Source organism: Centropristis striata, chromosome 8 (assembly GCF_030273125.1).
Source record: "Centropristis striata isolate RG_2023a ecotype Rhode Island chromosome 8, C.striata_1.0, whole genome shotgun sequence".
NCBI classification, from domain to species: Eukaryota; Metazoa; Chordata; class Actinopteri; order Perciformes; family Serranidae; genus Centropristis; species Centropristis striata.
The window spans coordinates 13,193,440-13,210,630 of record NC_081524.1 but is presented as its reverse complement, the minus strand read 5'-3'; the positions used below and the strand labels follow the sequence as shown (position 1 = coordinate 13,210,630).

The 17,191-nt window shown below is 35.6% G+C and overlaps 2 protein-coding genes across 2 annotated transcripts; both read left to right on the top strand.

The window, feature by feature from the left end:
• The first annotated feature begins 1,009 nt into the window (after window positions 1–1,009).
• On the top strand, window positions 1,010–4,067 carry si:dkey-87o1.2 (uncharacterized protein LOC796684 homolog). Its single transcript, XM_059338360.1, has 4 exons — window positions 1,010–1,449; window positions 1,667–1,721; window positions 3,468–3,585; window positions 3,736–4,067. The coding sequence occupies exons 1-4, from the start codon at window positions 1,153–1,155 to the stop codon at window positions 3,767–3,769; spliced, it is 504 nt and encodes a 167-aa protein (XP_059194343.1). The 5' UTR covers window positions 1,010–1,152; the 3' UTR covers window positions 3,770–4,067.
• A 5,799-nt stretch (window positions 4,068–9,866) lies between these two features.
• On the top strand, window positions 9,867–15,922 carry LOC131975654 (acyl-coenzyme A thioesterase THEM4-like). The gene is made up of 6 exons (XM_059338359.1): window positions 9,867–9,887; window positions 12,958–13,156; window positions 14,160–14,322; window positions 14,523–14,633; window positions 15,116–15,240; window positions 15,350–15,922. The coding sequence occupies exons 2-6, from the start codon at window positions 12,970–12,972 to the stop codon at window positions 15,391–15,393; spliced, it is 630 nt and encodes a 209-aa protein (XP_059194342.1). The 5' UTR covers window positions 9,867–9,887; window positions 12,958–12,969; the 3' UTR covers window positions 15,394–15,922.
• Window positions 15,923–17,191: the final 1,269 nt, after the last annotated feature.

Below are 17,191 nucleotides of genomic sequence, written 5' to 3'. Positions count from 1 at the left end.
AATATTTTGGTAGTAAGTACCAAAATAAATAAATAAAATAAAATAAAATAAAAATAAGTACATTTTGATACTGATACGTTTGTGCTTTTACTTAAGTAAATTTTGAATGCAAGACTTTTACTTGTAGTGGAGTAATTTCACAGATTAGTATCAGTACTTTTACTTAACTCTATGGAGTCTTGGGCTATTTTGTCCATTTTTGAATCATTTTCTGTCTTTTTCCTTCTCGTGTCTTTTTATGTGTCTTTTTTTGTCATTTTGTGTCTTTTTTTAGTCATTTTGTGTCATTTAGTGTTTTTTCTAGTCCTTTAGTCCAAAATAAAATGTGATTTTGAATCTTTTTTTACTTTCAAAACACTATCCTGCTCAATAAAGAATTTTAAATGTTGCAAATGTGACCAAAGGTGTCAAATCTAACATATAAGAGGGTTCCATCCAGTTCTATCATTTGATACTAAATCTAGTTGAGCTTGTCTCCAGTTTTACTTGGTATATCATCATCAAACTGAAACTGGCCTCATGGAGTTTACAGCCAGAACTTTAGAGGTAAATTTACAGTAGGGCTCCACGCTGCTTTGTTTTCTAGTCTGGATGTAATAATAATAATAATAATAATAATGCATTTTATTTGGAGGTGCCTTTCTTGGCACTCAAGGACACCGTACAAAAGGATAGAAAAGAAACAGCAATAAAATACAATAAAATACACAGAATTAATAACAATACAATACAATAGATATATTGGGCAGGGTAAAAGTCATCAGACGGAATAAGCAGTTTTGGATGTGATGGAGAAGTCATGATTTGGTGCTTTTGGAGACTCCAGATGATTAAGTAAGGGATCTGAATGTCCACCACTGATCCTATGACACCATTATTTGATATCAAGCAATCATATCCGTGTTTGTGTGAGTGCGTGCCAACCTACTAGAGGATAGGCCAGTAATCAGAGGAGGAAACAGGTAGAGAGTCACGCCCAGCCTGTTGAACAGGTAGAGCAGGTTAAACACTGCAGTGACACGGAGCCAATGAGCTGGAGGAGACACGCGTGCACGGCTCGGTTGGAGAGACACCTGTAATGCGAAACAAGTGACCGGCAGCAGTCTCCACACCTTCGGCCTCCTCCAAGTCTTCTTCTCGTCCTCAAACACGATGAAGCTCGCGGTTGCTTTGGTCTGCCTGAGCGTGGCCGTGATGGTTGTCATGATTTACCAGGCCGTGCGCCAGGAGATGAACCTGCGTGATCTGAAAAGTCGCATGGTGGAAAACGCGGCGGAGGTCAAGAGGAAAGAGGAGTCCATCGTGGAGACGAAAGGGAAAATTCAAACGCTTAAGCAAGATGTGTTGGCCGTCAACAAGAAGGTAGATGCGCTGTGGGAGACTAAGAAGACTAAAACAAACTCAGAAGCTGAGTTCAAAAAAAATCTGGCGTCGTGTAACACGGAAAAGGTAAGGGACACTCCTGCAGTTTAATACTCGATTGTTATTTATTTTATATTCAGTCATAATTAGAGCTATTCAGGAAGTAGTCGCTCTTCAGGATACGCATGATGTCTTTTATTGACAGACACCGAATTTGCCTTTTGTTTTACAAACAAACCTTAATTTTTTCATGAATTAAGCTACCATACCTGATGACAAGTACTTTCACCTGTGCACCTCTTAGGCAAGTGCTGAGAACAAGAAGACAGAAACAGGAGAGGCCATTAAAAAACTCCAAGGTAAGGCAACTTTTTTCTGCTGTACTAATGTTGGCCGATTCCAAAGTGATCCAGATAAGAGAATGTGACAAACCATAATGTGTCTATACTCACTGATGACACTGATAGTAATTAATCAGGCTTTATTGCCCTTTTAAAGGGACAGTTAACCCCCAAATCGGTCTAGATTGTTTTGGTCTGAGCTGCTAAAAATGTCTGTCCTCTCTTGTATGAAATGGAAATAGAAGGCACTTAACTTAACAAAATAATACATTTACAACCTCAACAGCAATGTCTCTTTCAAGAAATCAGGACCAGGGGCCTTTTCCATAAAGAGTGTTTACCAAATCAGCCTGGCTTATTTCTTTTAGTCTAGCTGATTCAGTTCCATAAAGCAAAATTAACTAGTTTTCCAGCATACTTTGTCATAGTAACTGAGCAACTATGCTGAAGGCACCTAAAGAACTGAAAATGATTCAGACGAACCAAATTTGTACAAAAGTGAAGCAGGATACGGCCGTTGGCATCATGCACTGGTGACATAATTTGGAGCCAGTAGCTATCTGCTGGTGCATCAGCAGTATAATGTTTCTGCCCTAACACTTATGGACTTATGACCAATACTGCAGCCAGCCACCAGGGGCTGATGTTTTGTTTCACTTTTGGGAAGCTGTGGTGTTGTCCATCTTTATACAGTCATGGAAAAAAATATTAGACCACCCTTGTTTCCTTCAGATTCTTGTTCAGTTTAATGCCTGGTACAACTAAAGGTACACTTATTCGGATAAATATAATGATAACAACAGAAATAGCTCAAGAGTTTAATTTAAGAGCTGATATAGACATTTTCCATGGTTTTCTTTTTTTTCTTTTTTTAATATATTTTTTTTATTGATTCACAGTTGCAGTAAACAGTACAATCGAAGAGACATATTTTCATTTTCTTATATAACCCAACACCCATTCCACTCCCCCAGAGACCCTTACATCGTTGTATTAATAGGTTAATACACCAGATCAGTTAAAACAACAGTGTGTAGAAAAAAAAAAAAAAAAAAAAAAAAAAAAATATATATATATATATATATATATATATATATATATATATATATATATATATATATATATATATATATATATATATATATATATATATATATATATATATACACACACACACACCCATACATAAAATATATCCATGGTTTTCTTGGTAATTTTGGTTATTTTCACGAAAACTATGGAAAACGGCCCCCTATCAGCTCTTAAATTAAACCCTTATGAGCTATTTTTGTTATCATTGTATTTGTCCAAACAAATGCACCTTTTAGTTGTACCAGGCATTAAAATGAACAAGAAGTTGAAGAAAACAATGGTCTAATATTTTTTTCATGACTATACAGTCTATGGTTGTGAGCAGTTTCATGTAGGAAAAATGTTCTTCCTAATATAGTTTGCATATTTCTAACCCTCTGTAACTCACACAATAACAGTCTGTAATATAAGTAGCACTACAGCAGGGGAAACATTTTTTTTTTATTTGGGAGTGAACTGTTCCTTTTAAAAGACAAGATGGTTTTGGAGCAGCTGAGAGCATCGTCTATCTAAACTCTGACATTTAGAAACCAGTAGAACTAGATTTGAACCAGCCAGCATAGCGCCACACTGTCCTTGTTTTCACTCACTAATTTGAGATAAGCAAACATTCATTTGTTGTGTATTAAATATGAGCATTCATAATATTTGTTTCTTCTGTCATTTCCTCAGACGAACAAGAAGTGGCTAAAAAGAAGGCGGAAGAGGACATTAAGAGCTTGAAACAACAGATTTTGGATCGAGACAAAGCTATTTGTGCCTTTGTAGATACAACCAAGGAGGAAGCACGGTAAGATCTTCAGCATAAGAGTGTGTATGGTCAGCAAGAGCAGTCCAGCACTGTTTCAGAAGCATAATCATTACAGAGCAGAACCACACTAGAGGAGTCAGGAGTGTGTACAACAAACTAATGATGTTTATTCTTTTTTTATTTTTGCAGGAAGTTGTGTGGCATCACTGAAACTCCAAAATAAAGTAACCAAAGAAGCGCTCAACATTGACTGTGAACATTTAGGAGAAAGTGGACTGCAATGCAAACAAGACTGACTTTGTAACAGCACTAATGTGAGGACAGCTCTGGTTTGTTTTTATGAGAAAGTTACAAAAAAAATGTTGGTTTATAATGGCACAGACAGCGGGCTTGGGAAAATCTGGTGCCCAATTTTGTATCATTTTGTAATGTTGGTTAGATGAAGTTATGCTTTTTTTTCCTCTGTTAAATACGGCTTTTTGTGATTGCAGCATTTACAAATAAATTAACTTTGTCATGGAGATGTCAGCTTCTTCAAATTAAACCGGTAAAGCTGCATTGTGCTGCAGCTGAACCAACCTGCCTGAGGGATTTACAGTCTGTTTGTCGCCCTGCCCCCTGATGAAACATGAGTAACTACCAGCAACCACAGAGATGCACTGGCTTCTGAATTTGTTAACCAAATTACAGAACCATCATCAAGTTTAACAATATGTGTATGCTGGAGTGTAAAAAGCGTCAGGTGACAAACAGTAAATATCTGGTGTTCACATGAGAAAATATCGCCTGACTGATGAGCTTCCTGGTGTTTTCTCCTGATTTAAAGACTGTTAATACTTTAGGGCCATAAGCAACACATTTAAACTGGAAAAACGGATGTTAAAAGCACAGATTTGTGACACATCATGTATATAATTTATTCATAGGAAACAAAATTATGACAAAAATCCCCAGCAACAAAACAGTTCAATTGCATGCTCCTTTATCTCCCCCTAATGGAGAAACAAAGAAATATACTGACAGTCGTGATTAAGATCTACTGAGTATGCAGACATAAAGGGTCAAAATAGAACACTGGAAGGGGTAGAGGGTTATGGTCAAATAAATACATTAAAAATATAAAATAGAATAATGCATCTTAACTAGAAAAACTATTGTTAAGGTCAGACCTGTAGGCTCATTTTACATGACTTGGACTTGAGTCACAAAATAACTTTGACATCTAGAAAGCAACTGGATTTTAACACCAGTGACTCATGACTTCACCAGGACTCAAAAAATAAAAGTTAAAAAGATAAAAGTGAATGATCAGCTCTACTTTTTTTAATGATTAAAGATTAGTCACACTTGTTATAAACAACTTGTTTCACAAATTTAAAATTCATGATTTTTGTTAATTAAAGGTGTAGTGGCAATTTTGTCAGAAAAAATAACAAAATTAAACTTAAAACAAACTAAATCAAAATGCCACTGATGCACCATGAGTGTGTGGTGTATGCAGGCAAAGAAGGTGATGTCCATGCATGATTGTTAGTTCCAAAGGTTTATTTTGTCCATTGCGAGCAAGCAAACAAAAGAACAAAGAAACATGGCTCCTGCTGCCTATCTTCGTGCTGGTAAAAAACCATCGGCCCACCCAGGTGCATGCTGGTCCTCTGCCTACCCTCCTACCTATATAACATCAGGCGCCCATGGTGCCAACCCAAACTCCATAAAACACAAAATATAATATGTAAACTAAATATGCTAAACAATAATGATGATTAAACTAAACAATTAACTAGCAAAACAACACTATCAAAATAAACAAACGTCTAGAATAATCAAACAATACTCATTGTTAATAATAAACTAAACAGACAACTAAATACTAACAAGAACTAAATAGCTCCAACAAAAGGTATTAATATTGTATTGAAACCTCAAAGTTTAGGACTTGGGACTTGAGTGCAAAGACTTGAGACTTTTTTCTAACTTGCAAAAAAAAAGACTTGATCCAGCCTCTTTCTGAGTCAGGTAATAAGGCCTCAGAGCTTTTGTTTTTGTTATTGAGGAAACAGTTTTATTAACCTTTTGATGCACAACATATAAACACCTTACAATGCACAACATGGGTCCAAAATGACCAACATTCATTTCCCATGTTATTTCATGCTGGTTGTGTGTTTGAATAACTTTTTTTATTATTACAACAGATCATTATATCCATTTTTCCTTTCATACTTTATAAAGAAAAATAGTTTTTGTATTATTACATCAAGTTTACACACGTGTCAATGACCTTGTGCATTAGAAGCATAGTGATAAAAAAAGAGGGTTTTATTCAAAAAGTACAAATGAAAACAAAAAAATTAGGACGTATGATGATCAAAAACAAGTTAATCGAGGAAAACCTGGAATACTGAATGATAAAATGAATTTATTGCAAAGATATAGAATATAAGAGCTTAGTCGGGTCACTTTAGACCCATGTTGTGCATCAAAGGGTTCATATAGTTCAAAATAATTAGTAATTATATCACAAAATAAATAAAAGTGCTATTCAGCAGGATTTCAAATTTTTTATTGTAGGAAGAATTTGTCATGAAGGATACACTGTAAAAAAATATTCTGTTAAATTTACGGTAAATTACCGGCAGCTGTGGTTGCCAGAACTTCACCGTAAAAAATACAGTGAGTGAGTTTTCTACTGTAAATTTAAATATCAGCAAAAACAAATTTAGACTGATGTTCTCGTTATTTTTAAGGTAATTGTGTCATTCATTCGCACATCATAGCAAATCTCCATTAACTTTACATGAAAATGTTATATTTTTACAGCAAAACTGTGCGTTTCCTACAGTTCATGACAGTAAAAGTAAAAATTGTGCTATTCCTTGATTTACGGTAATTAAAAGTGTCTTCTATGGTGATACATAATTTTTAATTTTACGCCCCATTCCTGATGCAATTTGACAGTGTTTTACTGTAATTTCTACAAACATTTTTTACAGTGTAGTCCGGTTTAAAAGAAAATGCTGCTCTCTTATACCTGACTTGCATGACCTTATGAATTCCATTAATCAAATGTTCAGTCAGGTATGAGATCATCATGAACGAATGAATGATAATTAAGAGGACATTTGTTGTCATGAAGGCATGTGACAGGCGTCCTTATTTAATGCACTGAAGGCACAAGTTGCTTTTTCTGCCTTTTCTCCTGCTTCTCTTTTAACTCTTTCATACTCTCCAACCTTGTTTGGAGCTAAGATATTATATTATATTATATTATATTATATTATATTATATTATATTATATTAGGTTTATGCTGGGGTAGCTTTTGGAGGTCTGAGGTCAAAGGTCACTCTATTGTAACCTTGTTCTCTTGTAAACATATGGAACAATATCTCAGGAAAGTCTTAAGGGAATTTCTTTAAATTTGGCATAAACATGGACTCATTGGTGACCTGATTCATTGTGGAGGTCAAAGGTCAAAGATTGATCATTATATCTGAATCACCTCCGGGCACCACCGTCTTAAAATACAATATTTACCAGTTAAATTCGACTGACTAACTGTGAAAGTGAAAAACTAAAACTAAATGTTGCACATTATTGAAATGTTTAGACTTGAAAATGAATATCGATGCAACCTCATTATACTGTTAGTTAAGTTTTATATTCATAAATGCGAGGTTTTAAAAACCCAACCTGCTTTTTGTGCTTCTGGGCTCCAAATTTAACATATTTACTGAATCTGCTTGAGTATATAATTATAAATGCATATACTTTTTGTGATTTTTTAAACATTCTTTATCAATCTTGGCTAAACCAACATAAACCCCTGGCACTGCATATTTTTTGTAACTTTTTAAAATGTTTACCTCGTTCTATGTGTTTTGTATTGTTTGTATAATATAATCTTCACGAATAATGACGACTTTAAAAAAAAGTTTTCAAAGAAAGTAATGAAATGAAATGTTTAATAATGAAATGATTAAAGTTAGGTCTCACAAACTAAAAGATCGTTACTCCTAGTAAACAGTGACTATGAATTTCTCCAGGGAATAAATCACAGAACAATGACAAAAGGATTAATACATTTATCTAACTAAATTAGGATGATAGGGGAAAGAAAGCACACTGTAAAAACATCTGTTTGAGCGTATGTAAATGTAAATATCAGCAAAAACTGTAATTTATACTGAATAATCCCATTGCTTTTAGGATAATTGTGTCATCATGGTATTTCTCCATTAATTTTACATCAAAATTTTATATTTTTACACTAAAACTGTGTTTTCTACAGTTTATGGCAGTTGAATTTAAAGTTTTATGATATTCTTTGATTTACAGTAATTAAAAGTATTCACTACGGTGATGTACAATGTTTAATTTGACAACCTATTTCTGATGCAATTTGACAGTGTTTTACTGTAATTTCTGCAACGTTTTTTACAGTGCACATATCATCACGATTATAAACCACAATTAAATGGACCACAGGTTTGACTTTGGAAAGAGGGCAAATTGGGTTTGCACCGTTAATAACCAAGTTCCAACTGGCGTTTATCTGGCCAATTTAATTTGAGTGATAAAGTTTAACACGGTGGTGTAGTACTACACCACCGTGTTAAACTTTAGCAAGAGGGTCCCCAGTTCGACTCCGGCCTGCGGCTCTTCTGTGTGGGGGTTGCATCTTCTCCCTGCGTGGGTTGTCACCGGTTGCTCCGGTTTCCACCCAGAGTCCAAAAACACGCACTTAGGTTTAATTAGTGATCTAAATTGCCCGTAGCTGTGAATGTCTGTCCAGGGTGGACCCCGCCTCTCGCCCAATGTCTCGCTGGGATCAGCTCCAGTCCCCCGCGACCCGAGTGCGGATACGCTGCTATAAGGATTATGAATGAATGAATGAGGATTTATTTAGGAAGCCAGGAAGACTGTTAAACTTTTGGCAAATTACCAAAAAGATTTCAGATTACAGGTTTCGTCTGCTACAGAACAGTTAAAAGTATTCCTTACTCAAGGCAAAGTATAAATAGCCTACCACAAATATAAAGTAGGCTAAGTACAAAAGTATCAGCATCAAAATGTACCCAAAGGATTTATTATGCCCAGCGGACCCGTTCAGATGATTTAATCTGTTGTAGATCAGAGTATTATTTAAAAGTGAGACGTAGAAATGTTCTACTCATAGAGAATTATAATTTATCATTGTCCACATTACACATCATTATGACACAAGAATCATTCAAGATCAAATTGTAAACTCTAAGTTAAAGGAAGAATAAAAACAGAAACTTATTACATGAAATAAGTTTTGATTATTGATTCTCATCAACATTTTCTTGATCTAGCACAAAATTAGGCAGAGGTGTCATATGGCCAGGTAACGAATAGAAAATCGATTCTAGTCTTAGCAGATAAAACTGCACGTAGATGTTTAGATTAACTCAGTCACATGGATAGCTGGACAGTGTTCTATTGTCTTAGCAGTAAGACAAAATCACCACAGGGGTCCCAGGGAAACAGGGACTTTAATCTTCCAACTGGGTCTAATTTACACACAGTAGGGGTTGTTAGACCCATGTGAACAGAAGGCATGCAGAGGGGGTGGTCACCAAGTAGTGTGTCTGGCAGAGCATCTGGGAAAATCGTCACTGTTGTGAGATGGGGGTCAGGTAGTCATAAAAGAGAAACTTGACACGGTTAGAAAAAGGCCTCTCATCTATGAGGGTTTTCATATGGCATGCACTATCATGTAAATTTGAATTGGGTGGCCAAAATATTAGAAACACATGTGAATTCAAAGCACAACCTCTATAATGAAGATATAGGCCTACTTAGATTGATGACTCTCTGACAGTGCCAATCAAAACGGAACAGTATTAGGCCTATTATTGTAAAGGCAGAATTTATTTATTATTGTTTTGGGTCACATTAGGTTAAGTGGACCTACCAGAATGGCCAGTCAGGCCAGTCGGTGTACAGTTGAAGAAGCTGCCACAGTCCCTTCGACAAGAATCCAGGATACATTATTATTCCTCTAACAAAGAAGTGATTGGTCGGCAGGCGGTGCTCCACGTTGCTGTCTTATCTCAGATTTAAACTGCTTTAGGCGTACTGCGCTGCTTCGTTGTGCAGACCTCAGTTGTCTAACTAGGCCTACCTGAAACAGCTCAGTTTCTGCTCAAGCTTTTTTTGCTTTATCACTCTCTAAATTTTAAGCAGTTTACAAATGGCAAGAAAACTCGCTCAAATGTACAAGGGCTTCCAGCGCCTCATTACTTTCTCATCTATATCGACTCAACTCAAGGAGCCGTCTTCTTCAGCCAGGGCCAGCTTTGTGCGGACCGTGGGGGTAGGTAGAAGAAAATGTGTTAATTAACATTTTTGACATGTCTTTTCATTTTATCTTTCCATCTTTTTTGACTGTCACGGGTCTCTTTTTTTTAGTTAAGGGATATGTTCATTTAGACTGTAATATAATGTAAAGCTCTGGTATGTAGGCCTATTCCAGACAGTTAAAACTTTTTGTTGGTTAACCCGAAAATGAGGGGAACTCTGGGGAAATTGATGTAATTTAATCTCTGATGCAGTTACCAAGGTAGTTGTTACTATGGTGAAGGACTCTCTGTCTCCTCCACTGAGCCAGGCACGTTTTTCATTTCTTCATCGATATTAAGCTGAGTATATTTAGTCCGAATCAAAATCATATTTGGATATTACTTTATGCCTCACTCTCTTAAGTACATTGTAATGCATTTAACTGTAAAGCAACAGTCAAATCCTGGCAGCAGGGAGGCCAGTATTTGACTGTTTTTTTTAACATACTGTATTTTACTGTATATTACAGTACCTTGTGTTACAGTAGCATAAATGGCCGCAGGATAACTGTGGTGGTGTGGTTATTTTACTGCGCATCTACCCTCATTTATATTAGAGCAGTATAATACCGTTTTTTGGATTGCACTAGGCTACATGACAGTAGGATAATTGGGTTATGGTAATTTTACAGCGCATCTACCGTGATTTCATTAACAGTAGCTATATTGCCGTATTTAGGACTGCAGTACATGGCGGAGCTGAGCTGATGTGGAATGCATGGGAGCGGCCGCCCCAGGGCCCCTAACCCAACAGGGACACTTACAGTAAATGGCGAGTTCATAGGTAGAACAAGCGCTCTAGCCTCCGACAGCTTTTAAGCAGATCGCCGGGAGGGCCGCAGTGCTTCTGTCACAATCTTCACAAATCTGAGCACCCACGTTTATTAAGATGGAGTGGCAAAGTGAGTGAACTGATCATCAAATCAATATTTGGTGTGACCACACTTTGCCTTCAAACCAGCATCAATTATTCTAGGCATTTTTTCCACACCTGCCTAAGACTCTCTCTTGCCTATATATTAAACAGTCATGGAAAACAAATATTACACCACCCTTGTTTTTTCTACTGGTTTCTAAATGTCAGAGTTTAGATAGACGATGCTCTCAGCTGCTCCAAACCCATCTTATCTTTTAAAGGAAAAGTTCACTCCCAAATTAAAAAAAAAAATGTTTCCCCTGCTGTAGTGCTACTTATATTACAGACTGTTATTGTGTGAGTTACAGAGGGTTAGAGATATGCAAACTATACTAGGAAGAACATTTTTCCTACATGAAACTGCTCACAACCATAGACTGTATAGTCATGAAAAAAAAATTAGACCATTGAACATTGTTCTTGTTCATTTTAATGCCTGGTACAACTAAAAGGTGCATTTGTTTGGACACATATAATGATAACAACAAAATAGCTCATAAGAGTTTAATTTAAGAGCTCTAGACATTTTCTATGGTTTTCTTGATAATGATTTTGGTTATTATCAAGAAAACCATGGAAAACGGCTAGATATCAGACTGTGCTGTGTGATTACAGCCTCATGAATGTGATTTTATTCAATGGGTTGATAAAAATGAATGGATCAAATATCAGGAGGCCACTTCTTGCAATGTGCTGAGAAACAATGGTGATTCAGTTTGGGAATTTAAATGAATGAAATAAAACGAATGTGCCGCAAAGTACATTTATTTATGGTCTTGTCCACACACTGTGCTAAATAACAGCAGAATCTCACCATGTTTCAATCCAAGCTGATGTAATCAAATCTAAATGAGTCATAGCAAGCATAACAAAATACTAAGGTTTAATATGAAAGGTTTTAAGTTATAACAATATCATGTATCACGTTATAATGTGAAGAATGTTGTGATATAATAACAACTGTATCTAACAGACTACAAATACAGTGTATATACAGTACAGGCCAAAAGTTTGGACACACCTTCTCATTCAATGCGTTTACTTTATTTTCATGACTATTAACATTGTAAATTCATCAAAACTATTAATGAACACATGTGGAATTATGTACTTAACAAAAAAGTGTGAAATAACTGAAAACATGTCTTATATTCTAGTAAGCAAAGGGTGGTTACTTTGAGGAATCTAAAATACAAGACATGTTTTCAGTTATTTCACACTTTTTTTGTTAAGCACATAATTCCATATGTGTTCATTCATAGTTTGATGCCTTCAGTGAGAATCTACAATGTAAATAGTCATGAAAATAAAGAAAACGCATTGAATGAGAAGGTGTGTCCAAACTTTTGGCCTGTACTGTACATATTATGATGTATAATTTATGGAAATTCAGAAAAAATGTTCTATAAGAAGCCAGTCCAGGTCTTGGACTTCGTCGTTGCTTGCAGTTGCCTCAAACAGTCAAAGATGAAGGGAAAAAGACATATTTTTTATATAATCCTGTGTAAGTCTGCACAGTCCTACTGCTACACTGTAACAGATTGCTGTAAGAAAACAGCCAAATTATGACAGTAACATACTGTTTTCCATTAAAAATGTATTATACTGTAGAAAACAATGCATTCTGGGCAATATTTGTAGGTAGCTTGCCGTTTCCCATAAAATATGATATATGATATTTTCTAAGTCTATTCTTGTACACCTTTTAATGGCTGTATTTTACTTAATCAACTCATTCAGTATATGGTATATTAAAATTACTGAGGTGACAGTGAAGACAGCACTTAATTCGTAGTAATTGGCTTTCAGACAGTAATATGCTCTATTTACAAAAAATGACTGCATTATATACTGCAACAATATTGCAACTAGCTTCAGCACTATACTGTGTTTTAGTCTACTGTAAAAATAAATGAAATGCAGGATTTTTCTGTAATTCAGTATGTGGTTTATCACAGTAACATACTGTAAAGTAAATAACAGTAGAGGAACTGTAAAATTAACAGTAGAATACTGGCAACCTTGCTGCCAGTATTTAACTGTTTATTTACAAGACAATTGTTTACAGTGTATGTTTGCCCAAATCCCATAGTAGACCAAAATTGTAAAATAATTCTCTGTGCAATAAGGCACTGCAGGCAATGCCAGCGCCCTGTTCCTCCAAGCCGAAGAACTTCACCCAGCCAAACTCCTCCTGGGGCTCAGAAATGATGCGGTTGTACGAGCATTATGACAGCCAGTGTGAGGTGGAGACAGAGGGAGGACAGAAACAGGAGGGGCCGTGGCAGAAAATGCCAATTTACCAAGACATGCTCAAGGAAGCTTCAGGTAAACATGCAAGTAAATGTTACAGACTCAGGACAGACAACTAAGGGTTGTAAAAGAGGGTCACGGGGGTCTTATCAACATGAAACCTTGACACAATAACATCTTCAACATGACCATGAACATTTTCAGCACTGTGAAGGAGACATACAATAACAGAATTTAAATGTGTCGGCATCATATCATCTTTTATCAAGGTCACAGCCCTAAGGAGACCCAATGGATGAGGACATCTCCTCAGACAAGCAAGCAAAGTCATTTATCTGCAGCATCATAACATTTCATGACATTTGTATTATCATATTCACAAAATGTATGAAGGGGACACACTACAGGGTATTTGGGGCCATTATAAATCACCCAGAGAACCTGATATAGAGAGGGCAGAAAAAGAAGACCGGCAGCCTGTCAAAAGTGCAGGTACACAAGAAAATTCCTGGATTGCCAAAGAGTAAAATGTAGAAGTGCTGATACTATGCATGTATATATATATATATATATATATATATATATATACATATATATATATATACATATATGTATATACATACTGTATATACATGGCTATATCAACAGAAAAGGTGATTATATTTATGTCTAAATTATGTTGTTTTTGCATGTTGTTTTGCTGCCCTCAGTTGACAAAAAATTGTTATTGCAGTTTTAGTAAAACACCTCAGTGCAACTAAAGTCATGACATTTACACACACACACACACACACACACACACACACACACACACACACACACACACACACACACACACACACACACACACACACACACACACACACACATCCAACTATATCACCCTGAAAGAGTAACCAGTTCATATGACCAGCAAGGAAGTATGACTGGACAAAAATTGACAAAGGGGAAATTGTCAAACCTCTGTGTTTGTGAAGGCATCATATAATTATGATAAAAAATAGTATTTATTGTTGTTTTTCCCCCCCTGGGAAGCTGTGTTAGCTGCTGACTATTCATTGGTGTGTTTTCCCATCAGGTGGACTGATTCTTTGTGAATTGTTCCAGTCAAAAGAAGGTATTTTTACTCAGAATGGCGGAGAGCAAGGGACAGCATTCGAGTATGTTCTGTTTGCTAACATTAAGGAGCAGAAGTGTGTTTGCCTTTTCCAACCGGGGCACCGACTGGAGGGGACGCCAGGGTGAGATAAGCCTAAAAATGTTTTTATATAAATGCAAATGTGTGTAGTACTTTTACATACCTTTCCAAAACATGGAAATTGCACAAAATTCCATCAAAAATTGTTTCCTCACATCTAAAAGATATTTTTAAATCCATGAAATTCACAAAACTATACTTACAAACGTGGAATTTGATCTTTGATAAATATATATTTTCCAGATTTATCCATGGGGGGGCCGTAGCCACTATGGTTGATACTATCACAGCTCTTCACTCCACTTTCTTCTATGGACTTGCAGTGACAGCAAACCTCAACATCAACTACCGCAGGTACAGGAAGAATATGTTCTTTGACACATGCAACAGTTAATTTTCTTTTTTGCCTCATGTAAATTACACTGAAAAAAGAACCAACTTAATTGAATTGTTTCATTTGGTAACACCTAAATGAATTACGTCAAATTAATTTAATAAGTTAGATTAACACAATTGATTTTAAATTAATTTGAAAGAACTTAATTCATTTAGGTGTTACCAAATGAAACAATTCAATTAAGTAGGTTCAACTATTTCTTTTTTCAGTGTACCTTACTGGAAATTATATTTTTTCATTGGTTTGTAGAGTATAAAGCATAAGTTTTTGGTATTATACTCTTATTATTAACTTTGTGGTATCTCTTTGCCTTGGGGTGAGCAGTCAGGGTCTCTGTGTCCTTGGAGTCTCATTTGTTTATGTGCAGTGTATTTTGTATGAACTGTTTGACTTTTATCATTCATGGTCAGTTTGATCTGATTGACCTGCTTGTCTGCAGGCCTATCCCAATGGGAAGCACACTGCTGCTTGAATCCTCTCTAGATAAGAAGGAAGGCAAAAAAATATTTCTTTCATGTAAAATGACCAGCAGCGACGGCTCCAGAGTGCACACAGAAGCCACAGGTAACGCACATTTCTATATAAAAAAATGTGTCTGGTGGGATATTTTGGTGTGAAAGCTTAGTCACATCTCTGATCTTTGACCTCACTTTCTTTCATGCCTCTCATGCAGCTTTGTTCCTGTCAATGAGTCTCAGTAAACGACTGAACGTGTGACACAAACACACCAGCCCAATCTCTTACCCAAGCAAGCCGAGGCCGAGGTGTGGACAGACAGAGAGAGAGAGACAGAGAGACAGCGTGAATTACCTTTAAAATCATTACAACATCACTTCATTTGTTGTTTTTTATGTTTGTTTATTTCGTTTCTGAACATTAGTTAAGGTCAGGTTATTATTTTAGATATATTAAGCAGATGTTATATTCTGTGCTTTTATTTTGAAAGCGTCTCGCCGAGACCTAGTAAACATCCGGTGCTTCAGATTTTACCGTCAGTGGGAAAAATGTGTCTGCAAGACTAAGATGCATGTCTTCAATGCTAAATGTACCAAAGTTAAATGAAACGCACTAGCACCTGGCTAATAAGGGGACGCTATAGACAGAGATTGATTGATTGATTGATTGATTGATTGATTGATTGATTGATTGATTGATTGATTGATTGATTGATTGATTGATTGTGTACTTTTTTGGCCAGGTAATTTAAGAGATAAATGATCCAAATATATATATTGTTGACAGCTTAACATATTAAATATTCATACAACTCTGACAAATAAATAATTTCTAACAAATTGTACAGTTTACACGTTTATTTGACTACCTCTGCTGAGTGTGACTAACACATCAACAGTACAACCATGATTCAAAAAAAAGTTGGGATGCCATGTAAAGTGTAAATAACCAAATTCAAATCTAATCAAAAGTAAGATTATTTCTTAACATGTATGGATGATGGATAGCTTGTGCCCTACAGCCTTATTTATTGGTATGATGTGAATTAAGCAAACCACATTTGTATTTGTTTGTCAACAAGCAAAATTGTTTGCAACGGAGGATTCAAATTATATATTGTTTTTCTCTTTTTAAAAAAATATATATTTTGAGGTTTTTGTTCCGTGAAGGTGAGAAGACCTGTTCAATGCTTTAATTTTATTTTTAATTTTAGGAAATTAAGTGTCTAGAATTATAGGGGGAAAACATGCATATTCATTAAGAGTTTGAGAATACTTTTATATATATATATTTAAAGCACTGTATTTCTGAATTCTGATCTGTTTTTATGGCAAAAAAATTTGGAGGTAAAATAAGATAACGGCTGAGAGCTGCCATGCAAACAGGACCAGTAGATTACAATAAATGATTCACATACTAAACAGTGATAAAGGACAAAGTACACTACTGCAGCATTTTTGTGCCTGTAGATCTGTTGTCAATCACTGTTTTTTTTAGTGAAATATTTCTGATTAACCAGGTCAAACAGGTTTTGTGTGTTTCAGTTTGTGCATACCTGATGAGAATTAAATCAGCTGTCCCCCCACAGTACACAGATTATATTGCAAATATAATCAAATATAATTAAAAAAGAATATAATAAAATTATAACAATAGCTATGAAGTTGATGGTGACGGTTCTTACAGTCAACATCATCAATTAACTCATCCAAGTAGAATTTCCCTCTTGGAGAGCATTTCTTTTTAGCATGGGTGGTATTCCTTATGAATTTATTATTACATTTTTTATCCAGGAGAGGGCGACCGAAAAAGCTGTCCTTTTTTTCCAGGTCTTTATTAACAATGAAGGAAATACAGGCATTCAGGGTATAAAGTGCTTCCATCTATATTATTCTGGGGTTTCTGAAAATACGTTTTTAAAGTGTATAAGAGTGCGTTCACATTTCTTATTTGACATCAACTCTAAAGTTTCGATATAAAATTTCAATTCTATTGTGAAAACACTAAAGTTAGGGAGGGATTCAGAAAACTTCATCTTGCGAATGTGGATGCGGATGAT